The 26,488-nt window shown below is 40.8% G+C and overlaps 2 protein-coding genes across 5 annotated transcripts in view; one reads left to right on the top strand and one right to left on the bottom strand.

Moving 5' to 3' along the window:
* The window catches only part of UEVLD (UEV and lactate/malate dehyrogenase domains), a 48,203-nt gene extending 29,899 nt beyond the window's left edge, over positions 1-18,304 (bottom strand). For 2 of the 4 annotated variants that reach the window (XR_010748949.1, XM_066364681.1), the window contains exons 1-4: positions 18,156-18,304; positions 12,681-12,765; positions 9,885-9,950; positions 5,363-5,526 (exon numbers count right to left, since the gene is read on the bottom strand). Coding sequence is in view for 3 of the 4 variants with exons in the window: in XM_066364681.1 (XP_066220778.1) it covers positions 5,363-5,526; positions 9,885-9,950; positions 12,681-12,765; positions 18,156-18,197 (357 nt within the window). In the remaining variant the exon portion in view is untranslated. The remainder of the gene's footprint in view (positions 1-5,362; positions 5,527-9,884; positions 9,951-12,680; positions 12,766-18,155) is intronic. The other 2 variants (XM_066364688.1, XM_066364698.1) reach the window with 2 other exon arrangements.
* A 9-nt stretch (positions 18,305-18,313) lies between these two features.
* MISFA (mitochondrial sheath formation associated) lies at positions 18,314-26,457 on the top strand. Its single transcript, XM_066364716.1, has 5 exons — positions 18,314-18,624; positions 20,951-21,032; positions 21,463-21,551; positions 23,704-23,741; positions 24,395-26,457. Exons 2-4 carry the CDS (start codon positions 20,964-20,966, stop codon positions 23,723-23,725), a joined length of 180 nt encoding a protein of 59 aa, XP_066220813.1. The 5' UTR covers positions 18,314-18,624; positions 20,951-20,963; the 3' UTR covers positions 23,726-23,741; positions 24,395-26,457.
* Positions 26,458-26,488: the final 31 nt, after the last annotated feature.

Below are 26,488 nucleotides of genomic sequence, written 5' to 3'. Positions count from 1 at the left end.
TTTACTCAAACCAGATGAGCCCGCACTCAAGCTGGCAGCGACCCCGGATCTCGAACCTGGGTCCTCTGCATCCCAGTCCGACACTCTATCCACTGCGCCACCGCCTGGTCAGGCACTGTTCTCATTTTTTGACAACTACCATAGAAATTATGTGATAGCCTTCAACTGTTTTAATACTTTCAACTAAAAAATTACTTTTTTCTTTTTTAAAGAGAGAGAGACACACCAACAGACAGGAAGGGAGAGAGATGAGAAACATCAACTCATAGTTGTGTCACTTCAGTGGTTCACTGATTACTTCTCATACTTGCACTGACCAGAGAGCGGCTCCAGCCAAGCCAGTGGCCCCTTGGCTCAAGCCACTGACCTTGGGCTCAAACCAGTGACAATGGGGTAATGTCTATGACCCTGCGCTCAAGCTGGTGATCCTGCGCTCAAGCAGGATGAGCCCACGCTCAAGTCAGCAACCTTAGGGTTTCAAACCTGGGTCCTCAGCGTCCCAGGTCAACATTCTAGCCACTGTGCCAGGCTTACTTAATTCTTTTAACTGAAAAATTAAGGGAGAAATGCTGAATCCACATCTCCAAAATGTGGGAAAATAGCATGAATGTGCTTACTAGCAGAGTTTCTATGTTTAGGAATGGTCTGTCTGTCTTTTTAACTTTTTATTTTTAAATCATTGCATACTTATAGAAAAGTTACAAAAATAGTACAAAGAATTTCCATATACTCTTCATTCAGATCACTAAAATTTTATCACATTTGCTTTATTAGTCTCTTTCCCTCTCTATTTTTCTGAACCAGTTGGGAGTAAATTCCAGATTTGATATCTCTTCATCCTTAAATATTGAGGAATATATGGAAGAAATAAAATGAAGTTAGTGCAGTCAAACTGCTAAATTACTAAAGTCGAGTAGGTTGAGGCATGGGGAAACAATTCTATTCTTGTTTTCATGAGCCTGGAAACTTAAATTTTTTAACTTTCCAGTCCTCTATCAATGCCTGGATATATATCAAACATCCAGATAACCTTGCACAAAAGACTAAGGAAAGAATGTTCAAGTATCCTGACCACCCAACATCCAGATCACTGGTGAGCTAAAAAATTACCATCTTGGAACAATCCAGAGACTAAGAAAGCAGGACTGAGTCTTCTCAAGAATATACTTTTTACTGTAAGAACTTAGCTTTTCTTTCTTTTTTGGAACACTCTGGGTATTGCCTACTTGTGTTTCTAGTTTAGGAACCCCCTAAGACTCCTAAATGAATCTTTATAATTTATTTCTAGCCAAAGCCTCCACACTCTTTTTGAGCTCATTCAGTAATACTATAGTATATAGTTCCTAAAAGAAGAAAAACAAAAACAGTCATTCTCCTATATAACCATTATCAAATCAGAAAATTTACACTGATAAATATTATCTAAGCTGGTACTGTTTCTTTTCATTTAACTGGTTAAGCAACCTTAATGAAATTCATTTAACCTGTCTCAGCTTCAGTGTTATAAGCAATATAATGTGACTAACAAATCCCAAGTGGCTGTAGGAGAAACAAATGAACTAATGTATGCAAACTATATACACTCTGAGTATAAAACTGATGTTTATTATTTTATTATTAGAAATCTTTAGTAGTTTGCTCATTTGAAAAGTGCTTAATTTCTCAGTATCTAGGTTTCATTATTTATAAATTAAGAGGATGAGGCCATTAGGATAAAAAATTTAAACTACCTTTAAAGACCAAGCAGGTAACATAATATGTGAAGTTGTCAAGGATAAGAAAATTTAGGGAGATGATTATTGTGCCAGATTGGAGAAAGTATATGTATAAGGATTCAAATTCAAATTAAGAACAAAACAAAACCCTTATGCCATTCAAACTCTATAGATCTAATTCAGCACACTGAATTCAAACAGAACTCTATAGATCTAATACAGCACACTGAATCTCCTGGGGAAAACGTTTGTAATTCTTGGCCTAGGCAACCCCTACATTCTTTCTAGCTCCAAAATTCTGTATAATCATACTACGTAGTTCCAACCGCATGTGAAACTTAAAGTTACTGCAGTAATTTTAAGTAGGGAAATTTCAATAATATAAAATCTTCTTAAGACTAGTTTTAACTTATAAGAAAGAAGCTCAAAATAGGATAGTGAAATCAGTACTGTGTATAATGAAATCAAGCACAATCTCAACCAGTTTATCAGAAAGAGGAAACAGGAAATACGGATTCCCACAACAGGGAATTAAGGTCAAAATACCTTTTGAGGATACTTTAAAAAGGGTAAAATGGATGAAGAGACAAACAATTCAAAAAGAGAGAAACATGCATGATCAATAAGTACATGAAAAAAATTTCAATTTCTTCACTAACCAAAGAACTAAGCATTAAGACATTTTTGTCCTTCCAATGGACTAATTTTTATCAAGACTCATTCACAACATTTAACTGAAAATATTACTTAAGTCACCAAGTAATAAATTAATGTACAAATTTACAAAATAAAAGTTTTTCTACTTAGACTGACCAGGCGGTGGCACAATGGATAGAGCATTGGCCTGGGACGCTGAGGAACTAGGTTCGGAACCCCGAGGTCGCCGGCATGAGAGTGTGCTCAACCGGCTTGAACACCGGTTCACCAGTTCAGCGCAGGGTCACTACCTTGAGTATGGGATCACAGACATGACCCTGTGGTCACTGGCTTAGTCTAAGGTAGCTGGCTTGAGCAAGGGGTCACTGGCTTAGCTGCAGCCTCCCAGTTAAGGCACATATAAGAAAGTAATCAATGAACAACTAAAGTGCTGTAACTATGAGTTGATATTTCACATCTCTCTCCCTTCCTGTCTGTCTCTCTATATACCTCTCTCTCGCTAAAAAATAAATTAAAAAAAAGAAAGAAAAAAGTTTTTCCACTTAAACTCCACATGGACCATCTGGTGTGAAGTCTTTCTTTTACTATTTCTCTCTTTCCTTTATTTTTAAAGGTTTTATATATATATATAAAATATAGAAACCATTTTCAAAAAGTAAAATGTGTCTATAACTGTACACCTTTTCATGGGCTATGTATAAAATAAGAAGTGATCATCCTAATGGTATGCTTTAAGACAATCTCACTTGACTCTCACATATTCTTGTTCTCCAGTTTTACAATATTCTGGGTACATATAAATATCTTATAAATTATCTTTTTTCTTTTTCTTTTCATTTTTCCAAAGCTGGAAACGGGGAGGCAGTCAGACAGACACCCGCATGCGCCCGACCGGGATCCACCCGGCATGCCCACCAGGGGGGATGTTCTGCCCCTCTGGGGCGTCACTCTGTTGCATCCAGAGCCATTCTAGCGCCTGAGGCAGAGGCCACAGAGCCATCCTCAGTGCCCGGGCCATCTTTGCTCCAATGGAGCCTTGGCTGCGGGAGGGGAAGAGAGAGACAGAGAGGAAGGAGAGGGGGAGGGGTGGAGAAGCAGATGGGTGCTTCCCCTGTGTGCCCTGGCCGGGAATTGAACCCGGGACTCCCTCACGCCAGGCCGATGCTCTACCACTGAGCCAACCGACCAGGGCCTCTTTTTTTTTTTTTTTTTAATTATCTTTTCATAAAAGTTTTACCTCGCCTGACCAGGCAGTGGCGCAGTGGATAGAGCGTCGAACTGGGATGCCGAGGACCCAGGTTTGAGACCCCGAGGTCCCCGGCTTGAGCACGGGCTCATCTGGTTTGAGCAAAAAGCTCACCAGCTTGGACCCAAGGTTGCTGGCTTGGGCAAGGGGTTACTCGGTCTGCTGAAGTCCTGCACGCAGTCAAGGCACATATGAGAAAGCAGTCAATGAACAACTAAGGTGTCACAATGCGCAAGGAAAAACTAATGATTGATGCTTCTCATCTCTCTCCGTTCCTGTCTGTCTGTCCCTGTCTATCCTCTCTGACTCTCTCTCTGTCTCTGTAAAAAAAAAAAAAAAAAAGTTTTACCTCTTTATAAAAATGAGAGCATTTTAAAGTAAAGGTAAAGAGATAAGCAATAGTTTCTTTTGTTTTAATAATATGTTGTTAGAGCAAGGGTGCTGTAAAACAGGTACTCACCTACACTGACTTCTACTGATGGGAGATGTGCAATATTTTGTCTACCTTTTGGATACCATTTTAGCAATAGATTAGTACAGCCTTCAAGACGTTTATAACCTTTAATTCGATTATTCCACACTTAGAGATTTATACCAATGCTCAATATAAAGGTAGATGAAAATTGCAGATTACAAAATTGCATAATGTGAGGATTTGTAAAATATATTACAATGATCATCAATATGGGTGAAATTTTAAAAATTTAATGTTCGGTTATAAAAAACATAGCACATAACAGAAGATTATATAATTCAATTTACTAAAGGTCAAAAACAGGCAAAACTGCAAATAAATACATATAAGGTCTACCGGAAAGTTCTGTCTGTTTCTATCACAAGTTTTGACACGTAAGCACATGTTTATTTGGCGCATGTGTGCCTCTCTATTTTCATCACTTAATGTACACATACTGACGTAGCAAATTAACTAAAACAAAGTTGATTCACGTTAGTCTTATGTGTGAAGCGATAGAGTATCCATGGCTACTGATAAAGTTCATTTACGCCACTGTATTGTATACGAATTTCAACAAGGAAGAAATGCTACAGAAGCATGGAGAAATTTATTGAAAGTGTTGGGTGAAGGTACAGTTTCTGATAGGACATGCATTAGATGGTTCAAAAAATTCGAAACAGGTGATATCGACCTTTCTGATAAGCCACGTTCTGGGTGACCATCTTTGATCGATGATGATGTTGTTAAGACCATGGAGCAAGATCCTTTTCTGACAACATCGGAGATCGCAGAAAGGCTTAATTCAGCTCAGCAAACCATTTCGGACCATATTCGGAAGATAGGATTGGTGTGGAAATATATTATTTAATAAAGTTTATTGACGGTAAGAAAAATTTGTATTTTGTTTTATTCCAAAAACGGACAGAACTTTCCGGTAGACCTTATATATTGCCTAAGAATCTTTAATAGAGAGGGACTTGGAAATAATGCCCTAGATCATGCTAGTAGCTTTACAAATTCCTTATCCGGCAGCCAGCACACAACTATAAACAGATAAGGAGCACACAACAGTTGGCTACTCGACTTGCAGAGAACAGTCAAGCAGGCTGCTATAACCAGGGTTCTGGGAGTTGGTTGACATCCCGGGAGCTCAATATCAAATTACTTTTAAAGGCCATATGAAAAGAAAGATAATTCAGTAACTTACTTGTTACTCTGATCCACTAAGACCAAAGATAAATACTCAGAAAAATAAGAACTGTTAAAAGAAAATCAAATAGATCTTACATGGCTCCAGTTTTGGAGGTAGGGTAAGTATATTCTGCCTTGACCATCCACATGTTTTCCAACAGAGATTCCCATATTTGCAGTTGGCTTTAAGAAGCAAATGGGGGGAGCAAAAGGGTGAGAATCCAAAATCCACAAACGAATTGGGATGTTATATGTATTGCCTATTTGAGACAAAATAAACACACTTCAAACAATAATAAGGCATACACATTTACCTATGGTATAGCTAAGTGGCATTTTAAGCTGTGTAGTCAAGTTTATATACAAATAAAGGATTTATGGGCTCTGGCTGGTGGCTCAGTGGATCGAACGTGGACCCAGCATATTATGGACATCCTGGGTTCAATTCCCAGTCAGGACACACAGAAGTGACCATCTGCTTCCCCCCTCTTCCCTTCCTGCACCCAGGGGCTCAACTGGCTCGAGCGTGGCCAGGAGCACTGAGGATAGCTCCTTTGGAGCACATCAGCCTCAGGAACTAAATATAGCGCAGTACTCAAGCATTAGGCCCAGATGGGGTTGCCAGGTGGATCCCTGTCAGGGAGCATGCAGGAGTCTGCTTCACTATCCCCTTTCCTTTCACCTAAAAAAAAAAGGATTTATGTAAATTGAGACCTATTTTTCCATTTCATCTATTGTACATTAACATTGGAAATATATTCCCATTAAGTCACCAACATAATATTTGAGGGAATTTAATAAAGACATCCAATTCAATTCAATAAATATTTACAAGACCTATTGTGTCAGGAGTTTGAGATACATCATCTTCTCTATGTAGCCTTCTTTGCTCCACACAAGCAGTGCTATTGTACCTTTCTTGAATGGTAATGGACACTTAAACTTTTCTACACTAAAGTTATCTGCTTACAGTTCTGTTTATTTTTTTACACTGTAGACTTCTCCCTAAGAGAAAATAATGTATTATCCAGTTCTACATCCCCTGAACCATGCATAGTGCCTAATGTAATGGCTGCTCAATAAAAGTTCCTTATATAATGAGGAATGACTGAATTAACAAACAAATAAAAAAATGAATGAATGAGTAGAGATGAATTTGATACTAGCCCTCAAGTTGCTCATTAATAGCAGGTACTAAAATATACAAACTAGTTTTGATACATAAGAACTTAAAAGCTAAAAATAACCTTAATAGTCACTGTGTCCAGTGTTTGTAAATTTTAGTGCACCAAGATAGGAACGTGCATGCATCTCTTCCAATTTATAATCGTGTATGTGATACCTATCAACAGCCAAAATCTGACTTCCTTGGTTGCCAGGAAGCCCAGAGCTAAAACTTATATAAGGACAAAAACTAGGCTTAAACTAGAAATCTGATCAACTACCTTGGCTGTTTTATTGTATCTTCTGATATTTATTTCTGCTTTCATATCTTACTGCATATTTCTCTCACTGTAGTTAAGAACATGGCTGCTCGGAAGCTAGAATGCATACGTTTCACACTTTATTAGCTGTATGATTTTAGGCAACTTAACTTCTCTGTGTCTCAATCCCTTCCTCTATAAAATGGGAATAATAATAGCTCCTACCTCATAAGGTTGTTTTAAGGATGAGATTAGTTAATGTATGCAAAATGCTTAGAACAGTATATGACATGGCAAGCTCCATGAAGGGTTCGTAATGTTTGCACTTTGAAAACAGGCCAGGTATAAAGTTTTCTTTGCCACTGAAACCCTTTTCTTACTAAGGAAATCCTCCTTCCACTGAAAGTTATTTTTTCATCTTGCTTACTCCTCCCCTAAGTATAATGATACCCAGCGGTGTCTGCAAATTAGACACATTTAAGGAACTCAAAACATAACAATATCCAGGCCACTTCCCAAAGTTTCTGACTCAATGGGTTGGGGTCTGAACATCATTTTTTAAAAGCTTCCCATGCAACTCTAATATGCAGCTATGACTGAAAATCAGTACATTATAGAAATGTCCTAATACCTGGGGAATTTAGAAAAATGTCCTAACATCTGGTCTATTTCATATCAGCAGTTCTCAGAACCATACTCCTCTTCTACTTTTGTTTAACTATTAATATTTTAAAATGCTTTTATTGAGGTATGTCATCACAATAAGTCCGTCACCATACATAGTAGCTAAGGGTTTACAATATAGGTATAGCTAGGCATAGTTATTGGTCTGTAGATAACTTGATGATTATAAAATCAGGTGATCACATTACCACAAAGTGACCATTTATATCAGCCCATTTGATAGAGGAAAAAGATAATACATTCTGACCTTCTAATCAGCAAGAAATAACTAGTGTGCATCACACTGAGTTGATACAATTCTAGTAAGAAACAAAGGGGAAAACAGTGTACTGCCAGTAAAAAGGCATTGCAGGTACCGTTACTACGTTGAAAGACCCAGCCAGCATAAAAATCAATGACATAACTCCATGGCATTAAGAAAGAGTGCCAAAGAGGGGCATCTTACCAATGGTATTAAGATAACTTTTATGTCCTCCTGTTATCTCCCCACAGTATCCTAGAAACTGAAATGCTAGGCAATGGTTCATTTGAATTCATAAACTCCTCTGTTAATATGCAACTGCCCTTGAAATTATTGGGATGGGTAAGAATTGTGAAATCAATCATCAATCAGTCATTGGGGGTAGATAGAAATTCTTTTTCTCTCTTTTTAACATCTAGCCATAAGAAATGCAACACATAAGTAGTGAGGAAGAAGTCTCAGTGAAGTTCTGCAGGCAGCCTGAAGATAGTCTGATAGCTCAGCAGGAGAGGAGCAGGAAAGGAAAACACAAACTCAAGTCTATGCCTGTTCTGCCGCCCTTGCTGCAAATTCCCAATGCTACCTACTTTCATCTCCGACCACATTCCTCTGTGTAAAAACCAAACTAAATGCCTATGCATGTCCTGTGCCAAAGGAGGTGTCATGGTGGGACATAAACAGAGGCAGATTAAAACGCGAGTGCATCTCTGGCCACAAGTTATTCTGGGGAAGAAGCAATTAAGGCAGGTTTCTAACAATCTAGGAACTATAATAATGAAACATTTACTTTGAAAAAGTCCCCAAAAATATAGCTTCTTGGTGCCTTTTGGGCAATGTATTCTCATCACACAGTGCTCAAATCTTTACCAGAGATAGCAAACTCCACTGTTCTGTCCCCATTTGGTTTTCAGATCCTCCTCAGCCCCCTTTCAGTGCACCTCTTCTTTCAAATGCCCAGTAAATTCTTTATTCCTAAGCCTTTCGGTCAGTAGTAAATTAATTCAATTATTCAACAAGTATTTACCCAGTATTTTTTTAAGCACAGGACTGTATATTAGCAGTACTGGATGTTATCCCTCCCGGGATTCTTTTCATTTTAGAAGAGGAATAAATTTTTAATGGTGGAATTTCAGGCAGCACTTAGGCAGAACATTTCACTGGTGTTCTTCAAAGCATACTATATAAGCAATCTCCTGTGATACATATCTTAAAGGTTAGTCCTCTTGAACACTGAAGGAAGTAGGTCTGGACAAAAAGGAAGAGTTGTATATAGGAAATTTAGTGATTTCTTTTTCTTTTTGGGAAAACACTTAGCTATGTTAACCTGTCAGGTCATCAAAAATGTGTTGCTTTCTTTGAGTTTTAATGACCCCTGTGTTTTAAATGTTTCCTATTGAGAGTTTAAAGTTCTAGCCTGATACCAGCTATATGGTTTTAAGTAATTCACTTCACCAGGCTTAGACTAAGTTTCCCCTATAGGATGGGGATAATGCTACATCATATAGAGGGAAAGGCAGAGGAACTCTGCACTTATGCAATGAAGAAAATGGTGGGGATTCCTGCCCTCTGCTATGAAAAATAGGATTACTCTCCATCAGGGCAGGCCTATGTCTGTCTTGCTCTCCTCTGAACCCCAGCACCTAGCAGAGTAGTAGGCATGTAGTTGATATTCAGTAAATATTTATTGAATTGAATTTGTTAATATTAATCTAGGCCTTCCTTGACTCAGACGGTAATCTGCTATATTCAATAAGGTTCAATATAGATCATATACATGTCAAAATATTGAGAATTTTTTTTCTTTTTTTCCAAGTGAGAGGAGGGGAGATAGAGAGACAGACTCCTGCATGTGCCCCAACTGGAATCTACCCAGTAACCCCTATCTGGGGCTGATGCTCTGCCCATCTGAGGCTGTGTTTGCAACTGAGCTATTTTTAGTGCCTGAGGCAGAGGATCCATAGAGCCATCCTTAGCATCTGGAGCCAATGCACTTGAACCAATCAAGCCATGGCTGCCGGAGAGGGGCAGAGAGAAAGAGAGAGAGAGAGAGAGAAGAAAGAGGGAAGGGGTGGAGAAGCAAATGGCTGTTTCTCCTGCGTGTCCTGATTGGGAATAGAACCTGGGACATCCATACGCTGGGCAGACACTCTACCACCTTAGCCAACTAGTCAGGGCCATCACTTTGAGAATATTATGGCACTAAACAAATGTAAGTTCTTATTAAACTATTTTTAGAAAATTCCCACAATTTCTCAACTTCCACACTTACCTTGATACATTACAGGAATAGTACCAGTGAAATTCAGCAAGTCTTTCTGGGAACTATCTTTGAAAACTGAAAGGAAAAAAAAAAAAAGCCTAAAAATGTGCAATCAGTAGTAGGAAGAGGTGCATTAAAAGTAGGGTCTCCAGGAGTCAAAGTCGACTCAATGGCAGGTAACACACACATGAACATATACATATACAGGAACATATAATTTCTAAATACCATCCAGAAATCAGTAAAAATGTTGACAAAAGAAAATTATTTGATGTTTCCTTAGAAAGCAGAGAGGGCAGGTGAAAGAACACAGGACTTTGATACTGAAATCCCAAGTTTTAAACCCACATCCACTTAGAGGCATGGGACTTTTGGTTACTTTAATCTCTTTGAGCTTAAGTTTGATCATATATAAAGTAAAGATAATAAGAATGCATCATCAAGTTGTCATAAGGATCTTATGACACTATGTGAAAAGAAGTAAAGGATCATGAAATGTGGGGACATTATCAAATAACTGTCACAATTAACAAGTCAATTATAATCACTTTCAGAAATCAGATTATAACTTTTATAAGCAGAAAAAAATGTTAGCTGTATTTTTGATAGTGACCTTTTAGAAAGATTATTAATTATCTTCTTGTTTCTTTAACTCCATTATTCTCAACCGTTATTCAATCTTCACATCCCTGAAATTTCAACTCACCCATCAATAACTGGGGCACACTGGTGGAGAACTATTGCCTAATCTCTGAATTTAATACAGAAAAGAGTACTTCTGGCTTCAAACTATCATACTGCCTTGGAATGTAGTCCTTGTAGTACCTCAGTAACTATACTATTTAGGCAGTTGAATAAAAAAATTCCAAGTAGATTTGATGATCTTTTGGAAAGGGAAAAGAGGAAACCAAGCAGACAGAAAGCTCAAGGCCAAGAGTGCACGTAAGTACAAATGTTTACCTTGAACTAGATAAATGAAAGGTCACAATAGGTGAAAAGCTCACTCCATGGCAAACATAAAACGAAAAGAAGTATAGAACAGGGATTGTTACTCAGGACAGAATAACCTAGAAATGTGATAGGGAAACTATAGGTATATTTATTGTCCAATCAAATTATTCAAAAAGTCAAAATAAAAGTGATTAAGATGCATAACTATCACTGTCTTCAACAAGAAAACATATAGGGACAATATAAATCCTATAGCTTGAGGGTCTAATGTCACCACAGCTCACTTTCTTGAGACAAGGGGAAATGACAATAAGAATTAACTGGTATAATAAATCGATACATGAAGAAAATCATTGTAAAAGGCCAAGCAGTGTTCAAGCAGAGGGCAAGACAGACATGGGTACAAACCCTAACTCCATCCCTAACTAGCTGTGTAATCTTGAGCAATTTATTTAAACTATCTGGGCCTTGGTTTCTTTATTCAAAAATGATGATAATACTTAACTCACAGCCTTAGTTAAAAAAAATATGTCAGATGATATATTAAATAGATAAAACATTTGGAAGCATATCTGGGATTAAGTGGTAGCCGTTACACCCCATTCCAGGCATTTATGCAACACCAAATAACTAGGTGCCAATCAAAGAGGCCAGTCACAGATGGGCCAGAATCTAATAATTTCTTCATATAAAATTAGCTATTCCTAAGAAATACTTCAATAACTCAAAATTTCTAACATATAAATCTAAATTAGATACATTTTCTGAACTCAAACTAATTCAAATATAAAGCATAACCATGTAGAATGAAGTAGTTTATCAAAATTGTGTGCTTTGACTAATTCATGGGTCCTGAAATAAACTTAATGAGTCTCAGTCAGCATTCGTTTTTTTTTTGTTTTTTTTTTTTTTATTTTATTTTATTTGTATTTTTCTGAAGCTGGAAACGGGGAGAGACAGTCAGACAGACTCCCGCATGCACCCGACCGGGATCCACCCAGCACGCTCACCGGGGCGATGCTCTGCCCACCAGGGGGCGATGCTCTGCCCCTCCGGGGCATCGCTCTTTTGCGACCAGAGCCACTCTAGCGCCTGGGGCAGAGGCCAAGGAGCCATCCCCAGCGCCCGGGCCATCTTTGCTCCAATGGAGCCTTGGCTGCGGGAGGGGAAGAGAGAGACAGAGAGGAAGGAGGGGGTGGGGGGTGGAGAAGCAAATGGGCGCTTCTCCTATGTGCCCTGGCCGGGAATCGAACCTGGGTCCCCCGCACGCCAGGCCGACGCTCTACCGCTGAGCCAACTGGCCAGGGCCTCTTTTTACTCTTAATTGTGCTGAGTGCAGAAAACCCCCACCATACATATCATCTTAACTTGACACCAAAGGATAGAAGAAACTTGCCTCCAGTCTTTCCAGGGGACATTGCTAGCTTTGAAAATGGAGGAAGGACACCTGGAGCCAAAGAATGAGGGTGACTTTCAGAAACTGGAAAAGGTAAGAAAATGGATTCTCTCCCAGAAACTCCAGAAAGGAACTGAGACCTGCCAACACCTTGACTTTAGCCCGGACTTCTAACCTTCAGAGATCTGTTCTGGACCTCTGGCCTACGGAATTATAAGATAATAAATATGTGTGTTTTAAGCCATTAAATTTGTGCTTATTTGTCCTGGTAGCAATAGAAATTTAATATAATATAAATGGTATTAATTTAAATTTCCTCAGAAATCACAAGTCACAAAGTATAGTTCAAATTCAGGGGATAAAAAAGAGAAATGAGAAATTATAATTTCACAGTTCTCTAGGAACAAATAATTAATACTTTATATAATGTAACAAAAACTAGAGAATATGATTCTTACCATAGGTGTCCACTGAATATCTGAAATGTGGGAAAAACATATTTACATTCTTTAGTTCTTCCACAGTTAGATCCCTGAACTTGTACTGAAAAGAGAAAAATGAACATAAAATAAGAATAAATCTATAGGCAACAGAACAATTACAGTGAACATTTAACTGAACACTTATTATGTACTAGGCTCTGGATTTTACAAACGTGAATAGTGTTTGATTAAAATTAATCTCTTCAATAATTACCCTATGAAGATGAAAATGACAGCCAAAGAATCAAAATAACCTGCTGAATTAGACAGCAAGTTAAGCAGGGAAGCCAGAGCTCAAACCCACAATATGGCCTTTAATCACTAAATCAAACTGCCTTCAAATACCTTCCACAGTCTTAAGAAGTAGGGCAGGATATGTCTATCACTCCTGTCAACACTGTTCAAGATCCAACACTTATTCTCGAATACCTCATTTATTCACTTGGGAGACCCTGAATTTCTCTTCCAACCCTCCTGGTACTGCATCTTGGGTTTCAAAGAAAGAAGAGAAAGCAGGCAAGGATTTGCAGTCAGACTGAATGAACTGTCTCCTCATTCATCCAGATGCACTCCCAGAAATACTACCTTGGTTGCCCCGAGGGCAAAATCATTTAATTTTTTTTTTGAACTTATTTTCTCATTTGCAAAGAGAAATAGTACCTACCTCACAGACTTGTACTGAGGATTAAAAAAAAAAAAAAAGTATGTTAAGGATCTATAACCGTTCTAAACAGGACTCTGAGAAAACTAATATATATACTTAAACAGCATCAAAAAGAACAAAGTACTTCGGAATACATTTAACAGGATATAAAACTTAAGACTCTAAAAACTGCAAAACATTGTTGAGAGAAATTAAAGTATGTGTAAACAAATAGAAAGATATCCCTTGTTGATATATCAGAAGATTTAATATTGTTAAGATGACAATACTTCCCAACAGATTCAATAATCAACAATCCTTATCAAAATCCCAGCTAGTCAACCTGACCAGGTAATGGCGCAGTAGATAGAGCGTCAGACTGGGAATGTGATAGACCCAGGTTTGAGACCCCGAGGTCGCCAGCTTGAGCACGGGCTCATCTGGTTTGAGCAAAAGCTCACCAGCTTGGACCCAAGGTCGCTGGCTTGAGTAAGGGGTTGCTTGGCCCGCTGAAGGCCCACGGTCAAGGCACATATGAGAAAGCAATCAATGAACTAAGGTGTCGCAATGAAAAACTGATGTTTGATGCTTCTCATCTCCCTCCATTCCTGTCTGTCTGCCCCTATCTGACTCTCTTTCTGTCTCTGTAAAAAGAAAAAAAAAGAAATGCCAGCTAGTTATGTTTTATTCGTTTGCAAAATTTATTTTAAAGGTTCTTAAATTCACATGGACACTCAAGGGACCCAGAACAGCAAAAACAAGCTTGAAAAAGAACAAAAAGTTGGAGGATTCATACTATAATAAAAAAACAGGCTATAATAATAATAATAAAAAGACAGTCAATAACAAGTGTGGGAGAGGATGTGGAAAAATCAGAACCCTCATACACATATATCACTGCTGATGGTAAAACAGTGCGGCTGCTTTGCAGTCAATAATCATTGGATCTATTCTGCATACATCAGGGAGGTTAACTCCTTGGCCTACTGGCATGAAATTTAGTGGTTGAAAAACACTGAGAACAGTGCTAACAAAACTTTCTGCCGCCATGGAAAAAAATCTGTATGTGTGCTGTCCAATGTAACCACATCCACACATGACTACTGACACTTGAAATGTGGCTGGTGTAACTGAGAAGCTCAATTTTTAATTTTATTTATTTTAATGAATTTAAATAGTCATATGTAGCTAGTGGCTACCATATTGCCTAGCACAGACCTTGCCAATACCATTAGCTGTCTGAGTACTATCAATACTTCTTTTGCCCATTCAATTGCCTCTCTTGACTCATGTATTCACATTCCATAGCTTTATCCCTAAACAACAGTTTATTGTTTTGTTTTGTTTTTTTACAGAGACAGAGAGAGAGTCAGAGAGAGGGATAGATAGGGACAGACAGACAGACAGGAACGGAGAGAGAGGAGAGGCATCAATCATTCGTTTTTCATTACGACACCTTAGTTGTTCATTGATTGCTTTCTCACATGTGCCTTGACCAGGGGCCTTCACCAGACCAAGTAACCCCTTGCTCAAGCCAGTAACCTTGGGTCCAAGCTGGTGAGTTTTGCTCAAACCAGATGAGCCCACGCTCAAGCTGGTGAGCTCGGGGTCTCAAACCTGGGTCCTTCTGCATCCCAGTCCGACGCTTTATCCACTGCGCCACTGCCTGGTCAGGCTGTTTAATTTTTGTTTAGTTTTGTTTCTTGGTTTTATCAAAATATAATTTTGTATATACAATAACTTTTTTTCACTCAATAAATGTTCTAAGATTCATTTGTATTGTTGCATGTTGTAGCTCATTCATTTTCACTGCTGAATACTAGTTTTTCCTTGGAATATACAACTAACTTATCCTTCTTTTCTGTCGATGCACCTTTGGGTTGTTTCTAATTTTCATTTATAAATAATTCTGCAAATGTCTTTTGCTTCACATATTTTGAAGTCTCTCTGGTATCTACGAAGAGGTAGATGGAACAGAAAATACACATAATCAAATCAATAAAAGGTCAAATTGTTTCCCAAAATGATTAAATATCCATTTAACTGCCAGCAGTGCTTAAAATTCTAATTCATCCACATCCTCTAAATCATTTGAAATTATCTTACTTTATGCCAGTCTAGTGAGGAAAAATGGGGTTTTAACATGATCTTAATTTGCTTCTCCATGGTTACTAATGGATCAAGCAAATATTCATTTCCCTGGGTCTTCTGGGTTTTTTTTAAATGATTATTCATGTCTTTTGTCCAATTCTCTTGGTTTTATTGATTTATAAGCATGTTAATTTATATTTCTGGATATCAATACTTTGTCGGTTATATGTTACAAACTTCTTCTCTAAGTTTGTATTTTTATTTCATTCTCTTCATGCTGTCTTCTGCTATCTAGTAGTTCTTAATCTGAAAACAGTCAAATTTGTCTGAGTATTTTGTCTTAGTTTAAAAAAATGTTTGCATACTCTGAGCCCATAGAGATTCTCTCCTAAATTAATCTCTATGTTTTTAAAGCTTGTCATTATATTTAAATCTTTTATTATTTTATTAAGTGAGAGGTGTGTAGGCAGAGAGACGACTCCTGCACGCGCCTCGACCAAGATCCACCCAGCAAGCCCTGTACTGGTGATGCTCTGGTCATCTGGGGCCACTGCTCCATTGCTTGGCAACTGAGCTATTTTAGCACCTGAAGTGAGGCCATGGAGCCATCTTCAGCACCCAGGCCAACTTGCTCGAACCAATCCAGCTATGGCTGCGGGAGCGGGAGAGAGGCAAAGACAGAGAGAGAGGGGGGAGTGGAAGGGGTGGAGAATAAGATGGTCGCTTCTCCTGTGCGCCCTGACAAGAATCGAACTTGGGACTTCACATGCCAGGCCCACATCCTACTACTAAGCCAATCAGCCAGGGTCTGTATTTAAATCTTTAATCCACAGGAAATTTTTAAGTTTGGTAAAAGGTAGGGATTTACTTTTATTTTTTTCCCATATGGATAATCATTTGTCTCTGTGTTCTCCTTTCCGTAGTTATCTGCAGTGCCTCTTTTGTTTTATACTACATTTCCAAACCTGTGAATATGCTTCTAAGCCCTCTAGCCTTGTTCTTCAGTAATTTGTCTATCCTATACCAATACCACACAAAATCTTAACTACCAATCTTGACATTGTGTAAAGCAAGTCCCCACATGTACTCTTTAAGAATGTCAAGATTATCTTTGGTCTTCAGCCCTTCCCAATAAATTTTAGAATCAGCTTGAAAAGTTCCCAAAATAACCTGTTAGAATTTCAGTTGGAACTCTATAAATCAATTTGGAGAGAGCTGACTTCTTCATATCCATGAATATTTATTAAGATGGAAATATTTATATGTTTTGTTTTCAATAAAAGTTTTCACATTCTATATACAGTTGTTTGTTTTTAACGTGTTGTTCATTTCATAGATTTTTTAGCACTAAAATTATTTCTAGATATTGTTATTATCTGCCTAGTACAAGGGCTAAGAAATTTCAGAAATATTAGCAAAACTAGTTTCCTTAATTTACATATCCAACAAATATTAAGCACCTATGTGCCAGGCTTTGTTAGGCACTGATAATTTTTAAAATTCCTCTACAAGTCTACTCCCACCCTTGAGAAAACCACTCTCTCATCTTTTTCCTTCCTTCCATTTGCACCAAAATTATTAGGTTTTTATCTTTTATCAATTTAAACAATTCTTCCCACTGAACAATAATACATCATGTTCGCTCATTTAAAAACTTGATAGAATGGTTTCTAAAATTTCTCATGTTGTCTAAAGAGAAGATAGAGTGTAACTCGAAGCACACCAATACTTCTCCTCCTACAAGATCTATACCTGTCAGAGTAAACAAAACAATTCCAGTTGCTTATACATATAAATTTCAACTATGAGTCTTTAAAATCGCGCATAGGTGTACAAACTACCCCAACAGAAAAAGACATAAGCAAATAAAAAAAAAAGGCATAAACGGATGGTTTTCGCATGGGGGAAGTCTTAAGAAACATTAAGAATCACTTAACTAGAAAAGTGCAGGAAAGGGGGGTTGCCTGACCATACACCCCTGGGAAATCGGAATCTGGACTAACCCTGAAACTGGCGCTAGTCATGCCCCAGAACTGCAGGCCAGACTTCTGGGTCAGCCCTCCCACTCAAACTTCCAACATTAAGAGGATCTCCTCTGGGCCTTCAAGCCCTGTCTTCAGTCCTAAACCTACTCAGGTCCTTCCTTCCCAGCAGTTATTTAGACCTCCGCTGTTGTCAGGCACAGGGCTAGGTAAAGCACCGTCTCGGGCGTCAAAGAGTTCAGAAGTATGAGTAAGGTCTGTAAATAAATAATTACTCCACGACGTGATCATCGATATTTCTGAAAGCCAGAAGAGAGAAGGGAGTGATTATTCCCTCCAGGGAGTGACAACCGAGTCGGGTCTGACAAAAGACGGGCATTGCCAGTCGTGAACAAATGGGACAAGACATTTCAGCAGAGAGCGAAGGGAGTGGTTCAGGGGACAGACGAGTGCTGGAAGCTATTTGAGACCAAGAGAAGCTGGAGGCGTAAACACGTCTCACTCCGGGTGGAGGTTGGGGGATCTGGGAATGCTGTAGAGTCCGGGCGTGGCCTTAGGAGGAAGAGGCCGGGGGCTTCCACCGGGCCATTCCCCGCAGCCGACTGCAGGCCAGCACCCCTCAGCTCCACGCCCCGGGATGAGCCGGAGACACGCCGTAGGGAGGCAGCTCAGCCAGCGGTGGCAACGCTCCCGAAACCCCGGGACCCCAGACCCGGCGTGGCGGGCTGCCCGCACCTTGCCAAGCAGCCGTCGCAGACCCTCGCAGTCGAACTCCATCGCCAGCCAGGTTCCCGAGTCAGGTTTCGCGACCCCAGCCCCTGGCCCTTCCTGCACACCGGCTTCTGGACGGCGGCCGCCGAGGACCAAACCTCCCGAGGTCCACGGCCCCGCCCCTTCCCGAACTCGAAAGTCTACCTGCCTTCAACGCCCCAGACTCCGCTACCTCTCCGCCGAAAGTGGGGTCGTCGCCCCACTGAGAATCCTGAGCGCCATCGGAGACGCGTTGGCGCCAAGGGAGCTACGCTCCAGCTTGCTGAAAAGAAATTTAGGGACATCTGTGAAGAGAGGAATAGAAAGGGCCAGAGGAGAAGCAGTAAGGGAAGTAGAAGCAGCTCGCTCTGTTCTAAGAGTTTCTAGAAGGATGTGTTAAATCTAGCGGAATATCGAAGAAGATCATATTGTAGTTGGATATAGGAAGAAAGAGGTAACGAAACTTAAAATTTTCAGGGAGATGAAAAGGAGCCAGCATGAGCGTTGGTGGAGAAGTGGGAGACAGGGATAGCCTTGTGAGGATAATGCAGCATCAGGGGAAGGGTTGTCTTTTTTTGGCGGGGGGGGGGGGGGGGGGGGGGGGGGGGGGATGCATAACCATTGGTGATAGAGGAAAGAGCCAGGTGAGAGAAAGACTGAAAACAAGAGAGAAGGTAGATTGATGGATAAGGTCATCTGGAGAAGGAAGGCAAGGATATGCTTTGTTTTGTCTCCTTGACTTATGAGTTACCTGCTTTGTGTTCCTGCCTTGAGCATTTGGGCCTAAAAACTCTCAGGAACTGGATGTTTTGACTGTCAAGAGGTGGGACTGGCAGTAGGGTGATTGTGTTATTAGGAAGACCCAAAGGCAGGAATGCTGTGGCTCAATTAGGAGAAGATAGTGAAAGGCTGGAAAGAGCATTTATTTATTCAACAGACTTTTTAAATTTTTTTTTATTATTTTCTTTTTGTATTTTTCTGAAGCTGGAAACGGGGAGAGACAGTCAGACAGACTCCCGCATGCGCCCGACCGGGATCCACCCGGCACGCCCACCAGGGGGCGACGCTCTGCCCACCAGGGGGCGATGCTGTGCCCCTCTAGGCGTAGCTCTGTCGCCTGGGGCAAAGGCCAAGGAGCCATCCCCAGCGCCCAGGCCATCCTTGCTCCAATGGAGCCTTGGCTGCGGGAGGGGAAGAGAGAGACAGAGAGGAAGGAGAGGGGGAGGGGTGGAGAAGCAGATGGGTGCTTCTCCTGTGTGCCCTGGCCGGGAATCGAACCCGGAACTCCCGCACGCCAGGCTGATGCTCTACCACTGAGCCAACCGGCCAGGGCCTATTTATTCAACATACTTTTGTTGAGCATTGACAATTTGCTAGATATTTTTCTAGGTCTGATACAAAATTGAGCAAAATAAGCAAAAATATTAACTGTGATAATGCTGTCATTCTTTTATTAGTAGGAGGAGAGCAAAACAAATATAGTAAGTAAATTAGACTGCATGCTTGAAAGAAGGTGATTAAGTGTTACGGGAATAAATCTTTAAAAGGCAGGTTAAGGAGATCAGGGTATGTCCCCTTGAAAAATGAAACAGTAAGCATTTCATATGAAGGGTATTCAAAGCAAAGTCCCAAGACAGACATGAGCTTGGGGAGGCTCCAAACAGCGAGGCCAGTATGGCTGCAGTAGAATGAAGTAAGAGGTGAGGAGCAGAAGTAGGCCAAATCAGAGAAATAAGAGGGAGCCACAGATGGTTTAAGGCAGTGATTCTTCCAGTGCGGACCCCAGACTTAGAGCCTCAGCATCACCTGGAACTTGTTAAAAATACAGATTCTAAGACCCCCTCCTCAGACATACAAAATCAGAAATTCTGGAGATGGGGTCAAGCAATCTGTTTCAAGAAGTTGGGTGATTCTAATGCATGATAAGGTCTGAGAACCATTGTGGGCATTTTGTAGACAGTTGTGACTCTGGCTTATCAGTGCTCTTCACCCAGAGACCAGTAGGCACACACCGACAATTAAACAAGTTGGGTTGATTACTCTTTGCATTGAGGGAGCAGATTCTGTAGAGGACTACTGAGACAGAGCTGCAAGAGTGGTGAAGAGAACCTGTTATATAGGTTGTAGGTTTTGGGTGACTTGAGGGAGGGTTTAAGGAAGCAAAGCTTCACTTTGGATTGGGTGCTGTCAGAAAGGACAGTTCTTTGATTGGGTATCTTAAATATCTGTAAGATAGGCAAACTAGACCTGTGTGATTGGTAAAGCAGCAGCGAGCACTTGTATTAGCAGAGAGAACAGGATGTTCGGTATTTTTGGCTTGTACAGTGACCTTGCTTTTGTCTGCTTAAACAAAATTATGACGTGGCCTTGTTTCGTCTCATTTTGCCATGGTTTGAATGACCCATCTGATGTTGGTTTTCTTTGAGATTGTTATACCCACAGGAGAATCACAGCTTAGCTAACAACACTGAGACCTGGCTGGGTCAGACCAGTTCCAATGTCAGGGGCTTTTTTCTTTGTTAAGCTTTTACTCTGAAAGAGGAAGCAACTAGATGGTTTTGAACAGAGGAATGAGTTGATCTGACCTGTTGTGAGTATGGGTCATGTGACCAATGATGTCACAATGCCCTACTAGAGTCCAACCTCACTAGGGAGTTGCGATCCTTTGGAAACAAGGACTGAAACTGACATGCAAGACCTCTATGAACTGAGGGTTTCATGAGCATACTCCTTTACTAAGATCTTGGTGAGGAATCTTTCACTGTGCAATTGTGTCGTAGGAATTGTTTTATCATGATCGTGCTTGGCTGGATGCTTTTTGTTGGCCTTGCATGTTACATGGGCACGTTTCCAGAGTTCACGGTAAGTAATGACCTTGCCTATAAATCCCTGGTAGTCAGTCCTGGCTCTGGCTGACCCTCCCAGCTGGGGTTTCTGAACAAATTGGAAAGATAGTTGAGGTCTCACCACTAATTAGAGGTCAGGATGCAATGGAAACGAAGTCAGTTTCCCAGGCTCCATCCATTCTACTGGGGAATCTTTAAGTTTCCCCTTCCCTTAGGTTTATAATGTCACTTATTGCAAAGCATTATGGAATTTATAAGGGGTCTGCTGGAGCTAGTGCCTGACTTCTGGATTTCAGACCAGGTTGATCAGTGGTTGCTGTTCAGGAGAGGGAAGGTGGGCCTTGAGGAGGGTTTGTTCAGCATCCTATACAGTCCCACACAGAGACAGTTACCTACTGGACCAATGAGTAGAGCCACATCTGCCTTTAAATTTCTTTCTTACTCAGCCTCCAACTCTACGGTGGAAAGAGAGGTGGCCTGTTCAAGAGAGCAAGACACGACAGAGCAGCCAGGCTTTGGATGAAGATCTACAACTGTGAGTGGTGAACGGGTCTGTTGGGCTGACTTCCTCCATCTCCAGAGAACTTGATAGCACCCTGAAATTTCAGTAGAGAGTTTCTATTTCTCTGGAAAATATAATAAACTGTAGAAGGGGAAATGATTGGAGGCAGATGGCAGGGAAAGAGAATTTGAGGAGCATTGCTGGGAACAGCAGACCAAGGTTCAAAAATTTGTTAATAACAACACTGGTTTGTTTTGAAAAGAAAGGTATTCTTGCCTGACCAGGTGGTGGCACAGTAGATGGAGCGTCGGACTGCGATGTAGAGGATCCAGGTTCAAGACCCCAAAGTCGCCAGCTTGAGCGTGGGCTCATCTGGTTTGAGCAAAGCTCACCAGCTTGGACCCAAGGTCACTGGCTTGAGCAAGGGGTTACTCAGTCTGCTGAAGGCCCACTCGGTCTGCTGTCAAGGCACATATGAGAAAGCAATCAATGAACAACTAAGGTGTCGCAACGAAAAACTGATAATTGATGCTTCTCATCTCTCTCTGTTCCTGTCTGTCTGTCCCTCTCTCTAACTCTCTCCGTCTCTGTAAAAAAGAAAAGAAAGGTATTCTTTTCAGCAACTGTTCTCATCTAATAACTTATTTCCTCCTCACAAACTCTGTAATAAATTGGACTAGCATTTTTAATGCCCCCTTTGGCAGATCCTGAAACTGAAAATATGAATTTAGGTTCTAGTTCTAACTTTGCAACTAACTTACTTGCTATGTGATTTGGGAAAGTTTCAGCTCTCTGAAGTTCAGTTTCTGCATTTGTGTAATGGAGCTATCTCAGTATCTTACTATTTTTATGAGGATTACATTTGGGAATTCATGTAAAGCATTTAATGCAAAGCTTGACAATTAGCATTTGGTAAATGCTAACTTAACAACTAAGCAAAATCATGAACCAGTCAACAAAGATTTACTTGTTGCAATGACCTCACCTGTTTACCTGAGGCTACACAGACCAACTTGTTTGTGAAGCTGGGATGTAAGCATAGATCTCTGCGCTTAATGCCTCACATTTATTCCACTAGGCCAGCCTGCCTAGAGCAAACATTAATAACAATGTCCTTTTTAAAAGCCATCTCCTGGGTTTCTCATATCCCACCCCATCTCTCATTCAGCCATGTTTTTTCAGAGATGTTCCCATCGTTAATGAAACTTAATGAGTCTTAGTAATGTACTGACTGCAGGAGCAGGTTTTCTGGGAAGCTACTCTGGAAGGCAGGGGTAGCAAGTGCCAGCCCCAGATACACTAAGAGCAGGACATGATGGTGGTTCTTTTTTTCCTCCATCCGCCCCAGAATTCCTGGGGGTGTACTGGCACAACACAATCAGCCCTCTGTGGGGGTGGGAAGTGGAGGGAGGGCCTGGCACTTGGTTAGCTGAGCCACTGCCACCGTGTTCCTGACCAAACCACTGAAACTGTCCCATGCCTCAGTTTATCCAGCTATAAAATGAGCATACTCCATCTTTCTTTTCTTTTGTTCGGAGGGGAGTTGTGAGGAGGCTTCTCTTGCGTGAAGGTTTAACTGTGTTATTTCACAAAATGTAAGATTTTTCTTCTTTCAATAGTCTAACAGTTGTATTTAAAATAATTGCTCATAGCATACCTAGCTACTTACTCCTTCCAATTAATCCAGGATATTTTTTATTTTGTGTTTCACATAGGATTTTTTTTTTTTTTTGCATTTGATTGCATAAAGCCAATAGTCAAAATTTTGTAGGTGATGAGTTATTAAAAATCTGATGACAGCTAGATCCTAACCACATAGTCACCCGAAAATAGGGCCCTTCTCATAAGGATTCTTTAGCCTCAACACCCTTGGCATCCTGGCCAACCGTCCCACAGTTACTCACTCTGGTCCCCAAGGTCCCAAGAGCTGATGTCACAATTAGTATCTGAGCTCTGCCCCCCAAAATGGCCATGGCAGTGCATTTCAGTTCAGACCACAAATCTCCTCAGCCAGGAGCTGTTATGCTGGGCCATTCACCATCACGCCTTGAATGAAGACAGCCCAGTTTCCAGGACTCAGGGAATAGAACACCCCCTTCAGAACCGTCCATTTGCCCCCGCACATACCACCAGCTAAGCCAAAAGCCCACAATGATTGTTGTCTTATGGATGCTTCTCATTGCAGGAACGATGTGGAAGGGATATAAGTATCCCCCAGGAGGGGTAAGTGTGTCTTCAACTTTGTTCTCTCTCCCTAGTTTGAAATCTATTCCCCAATAAATTAACTAAGCACCTCTAGTAACTAGAAACAAATAACCTTTTCTTTGTTAAAAAGTTGTGCAGCTTACCCACTTATAATTATTCACTTTCTACTTACAGTTGGGAGAGTTCCCTCTGTCTTTCATGTGATCTTTTATACATGTTTTCCTAAGAGTTTCTGTTCTTTTTCAGTTTCTTTCAAGTAAACTGGAGGTGTAGAGATAGAGATTTCTCAGGCCCAGGGTCCAAACTCTCTGACATGGATGACGTAGTCTTATTTCATGGGACATTTTGTACATACAGTCTTTAATACCATTTCTTAGATCAGCACACCAACAACCCACACTTAGCTCTGCCTCAAGTAAACTCTGGTCTGAAATGGTTCTGGGGTATATGTCTCTGTGCTCTCTCCTCTTGTTGGACCTTGGATATTTGTCCTTTCTCTGCTTCTTGTCAGCTCCCATAGTGAGCCCCTCTGGCAATTGAGATTGGTGGCATTAGGTGACAGAATTGGACACAGCTACCCTTGCCTGCCCTTGGCCAGGAAGGCAGTTACCTCAGCCCACACCCAGAAGACACTAAGCATGACTCACCTGACATACTTTTTTCCCCTTCAGACCCCACTGGAAATAAGCAGCGATGACCCTGGTGAACCAATGCAGCTCTGAAGCTCACCTGACCAGCTGTACAGTTCCTGTTGTTGTTTTCGCATAAAGTAATTGCACATTATTTTTGTCCCACTTTATGTAAAAAAGTTCCCGCACTTTTTAAGAGGAAGACTTGGTACTGTGTTAGCTCGAAACAGGAAGACAGAGGGTGGGGAGGAAGTCAGAGTGGGTGGTAGTGAATGGGTCCCCTCTGTTTCATAGTCCCTTAAGACTGGTATTAAGACTAAAATACTCATTTCAGTTTGTCCTCTATTCAGTATCCTTGAGGCTAGAAATTCTCAAGAGCTCTTTAGACCCAGTCCCCAAGTAATGTCTTTTTCCTGGGTCCAGGGTTGAAAACTTAATGTTAAAGGGCTAGAGCTTGAGACTTGTTTGGAGGTTCTAGCAGGGGAGCGCAGCTACTGGTATACCCTTGACCGAAGAACGGTCCTCTCCTCTAGCGGGGAAGGTCGTCCTCTTTGACCAAGCCCGCAGCTTTGGGAAGGACGCACATAGAGCGGTGAGGGAGGAAGGGGACATCCGCCTAGCCAGCCAGATCAGCCGAATCAACCCTGGCGATCAATGGGGTGACAGATGTCGCAGCCAGATCGCCCTCACATCCTAAAGGGCTAGAGATTGCAGCAACTTTAAGTATATTCTTCGGGGATATTTCTCTTTGTCCTTCGCAGTTATTATTAAGAACCCAAGGCGTGCACCATGTGGGGGGAAAGGATGTCATTTTTATATTGAGTGCTAAATACTAAATTATATTAATTGCTCACAAAAATTAGGGTATATTTCAAAATGAATATGAACAGATAAAACATTTGATTAAACATCAGAAAAGCAAATGATAAATCAAAGAAAGTTGTTCAATTATGCAAATGAGATGCAAAGCCAACTTTTATTTCATTGGTGAAAACGTACTATACAAAAGGCTGAAAGTTTGAGCAGGGGTCCTCAAACTTTTTATAAAAACCGCCCACTTTTGCAGTGCTGGTCAATCTAGTCCCTAGCGAGTGGGCATTTCAGCTTTCATGGTGGGCAATAGCAGAGCAACCAAACGGCGCCGATTGGCCCACCATGAAAGCTGGAATGCCCACTAGTGGGCGGTAGGGACCAAGTTGACCAGCACTGCAAAAGTGTGCGATTTTTATAAAAAGATTGATGACCCCTGTACTAGAGTATCTGCACATTCCCTGATCCCCTAATTTTTGTGAGCAGTGTATTATTTTAATCCTCACAATAACCTAAACTGGGTAAGAGCCTCACTTTACAAAATGATAAAAAAGAAGTTGAAAGTTTACCTTACCAACCCATCCAGCCCTGAATTGCAGTGAAGATTAAGATCCAGGCCTTCTCCTTGGCATGCTTTATATGCCAAGGAAAAGGGAGGGACAAACAAGAGACTGGGATAGCTTCTCTTGCCTACCTCTTGGTTCAAATGTCTCCCTCACCTGTATAGCCAAGAAGTTGCCTGATGATTCTTTCAGCACTGACTGCTGCTAATACAGGCAGCATGCATAGAAACAAAAACTGCTTAGTCCTCATTATGATGCAGTTTTGAGTTAGAGACCAAGGATGGAACCTAAGTATAAGATCTATGCAGTTAATCAGTGTCTGAGTCCTAAGTTATTCCTAATAAGCCTTCTAGTGGTTTGGAGTTTTCTGACCCTTAAAGGGGATGGGGGAGGGAGGGACAAATCCAACAGTAAATACAGTACACTTTTAAAATAAATGGACACGCCTGACCTGTGGTGGCGCAGTGGATAAAGCATCGACCTGGAAATGCTGAGGTCGCGGGTTCGAAACCCTGGGCTTGCCTGGTCAAGGCACATATGGGAGTTGATGCTTCCAGCTCCTCCCCCTTCTCTCTCTCTGTCTCCCTCTCCTCTCTAAAATGAATAAATAAAAACTTTAAAAAATAAATAAAATAAATGGACACTGTTCCCCATTCTGTAGCGCTTGGGGAGTAAATAAAGTTCCATTGTCCAGAAATGTATCCTTACCAGATCTTTTGTTTATGTACACATTTTGTTGATGACTACTTGGTACAGATTTGCT

Source organism: Saccopteryx leptura, chromosome 1, assembly GCF_036850995.1.
Source record: "Saccopteryx leptura isolate mSacLep1 chromosome 1, mSacLep1_pri_phased_curated, whole genome shotgun sequence".
NCBI lineage: Eukaryota > Metazoa > Chordata > Mammalia > Chiroptera > Emballonuridae > Saccopteryx > Saccopteryx leptura.
This window is presented reverse-complemented; position numbering and strand designations above follow the sequence as displayed.

Excerpts from the sequence above, each read along its gene's own strand:
- MISFA (XM_066364716.1), top strand. The coding sequence starts at position 20,964 with ATGATCGTGCTTGGCTGGATGCTTTTTGTTGGCCTTGCATGTTACATG. Across the intron at positions 21,033-21,462 it reads GCACGTTTCCAGAGTTCACG|CCTCCAACTCTACGGTGGAA; the intron begins GTAAGTAATGAC and ends TTTCTTACTCAG. Across the intron at positions 21,552-23,703 it reads TTGGATGAAGATCTACAACT|GAACGATGTGGAAGGGATAT; the intron begins GTGAGTGGTGAA and ends TTCTCATTGCAG.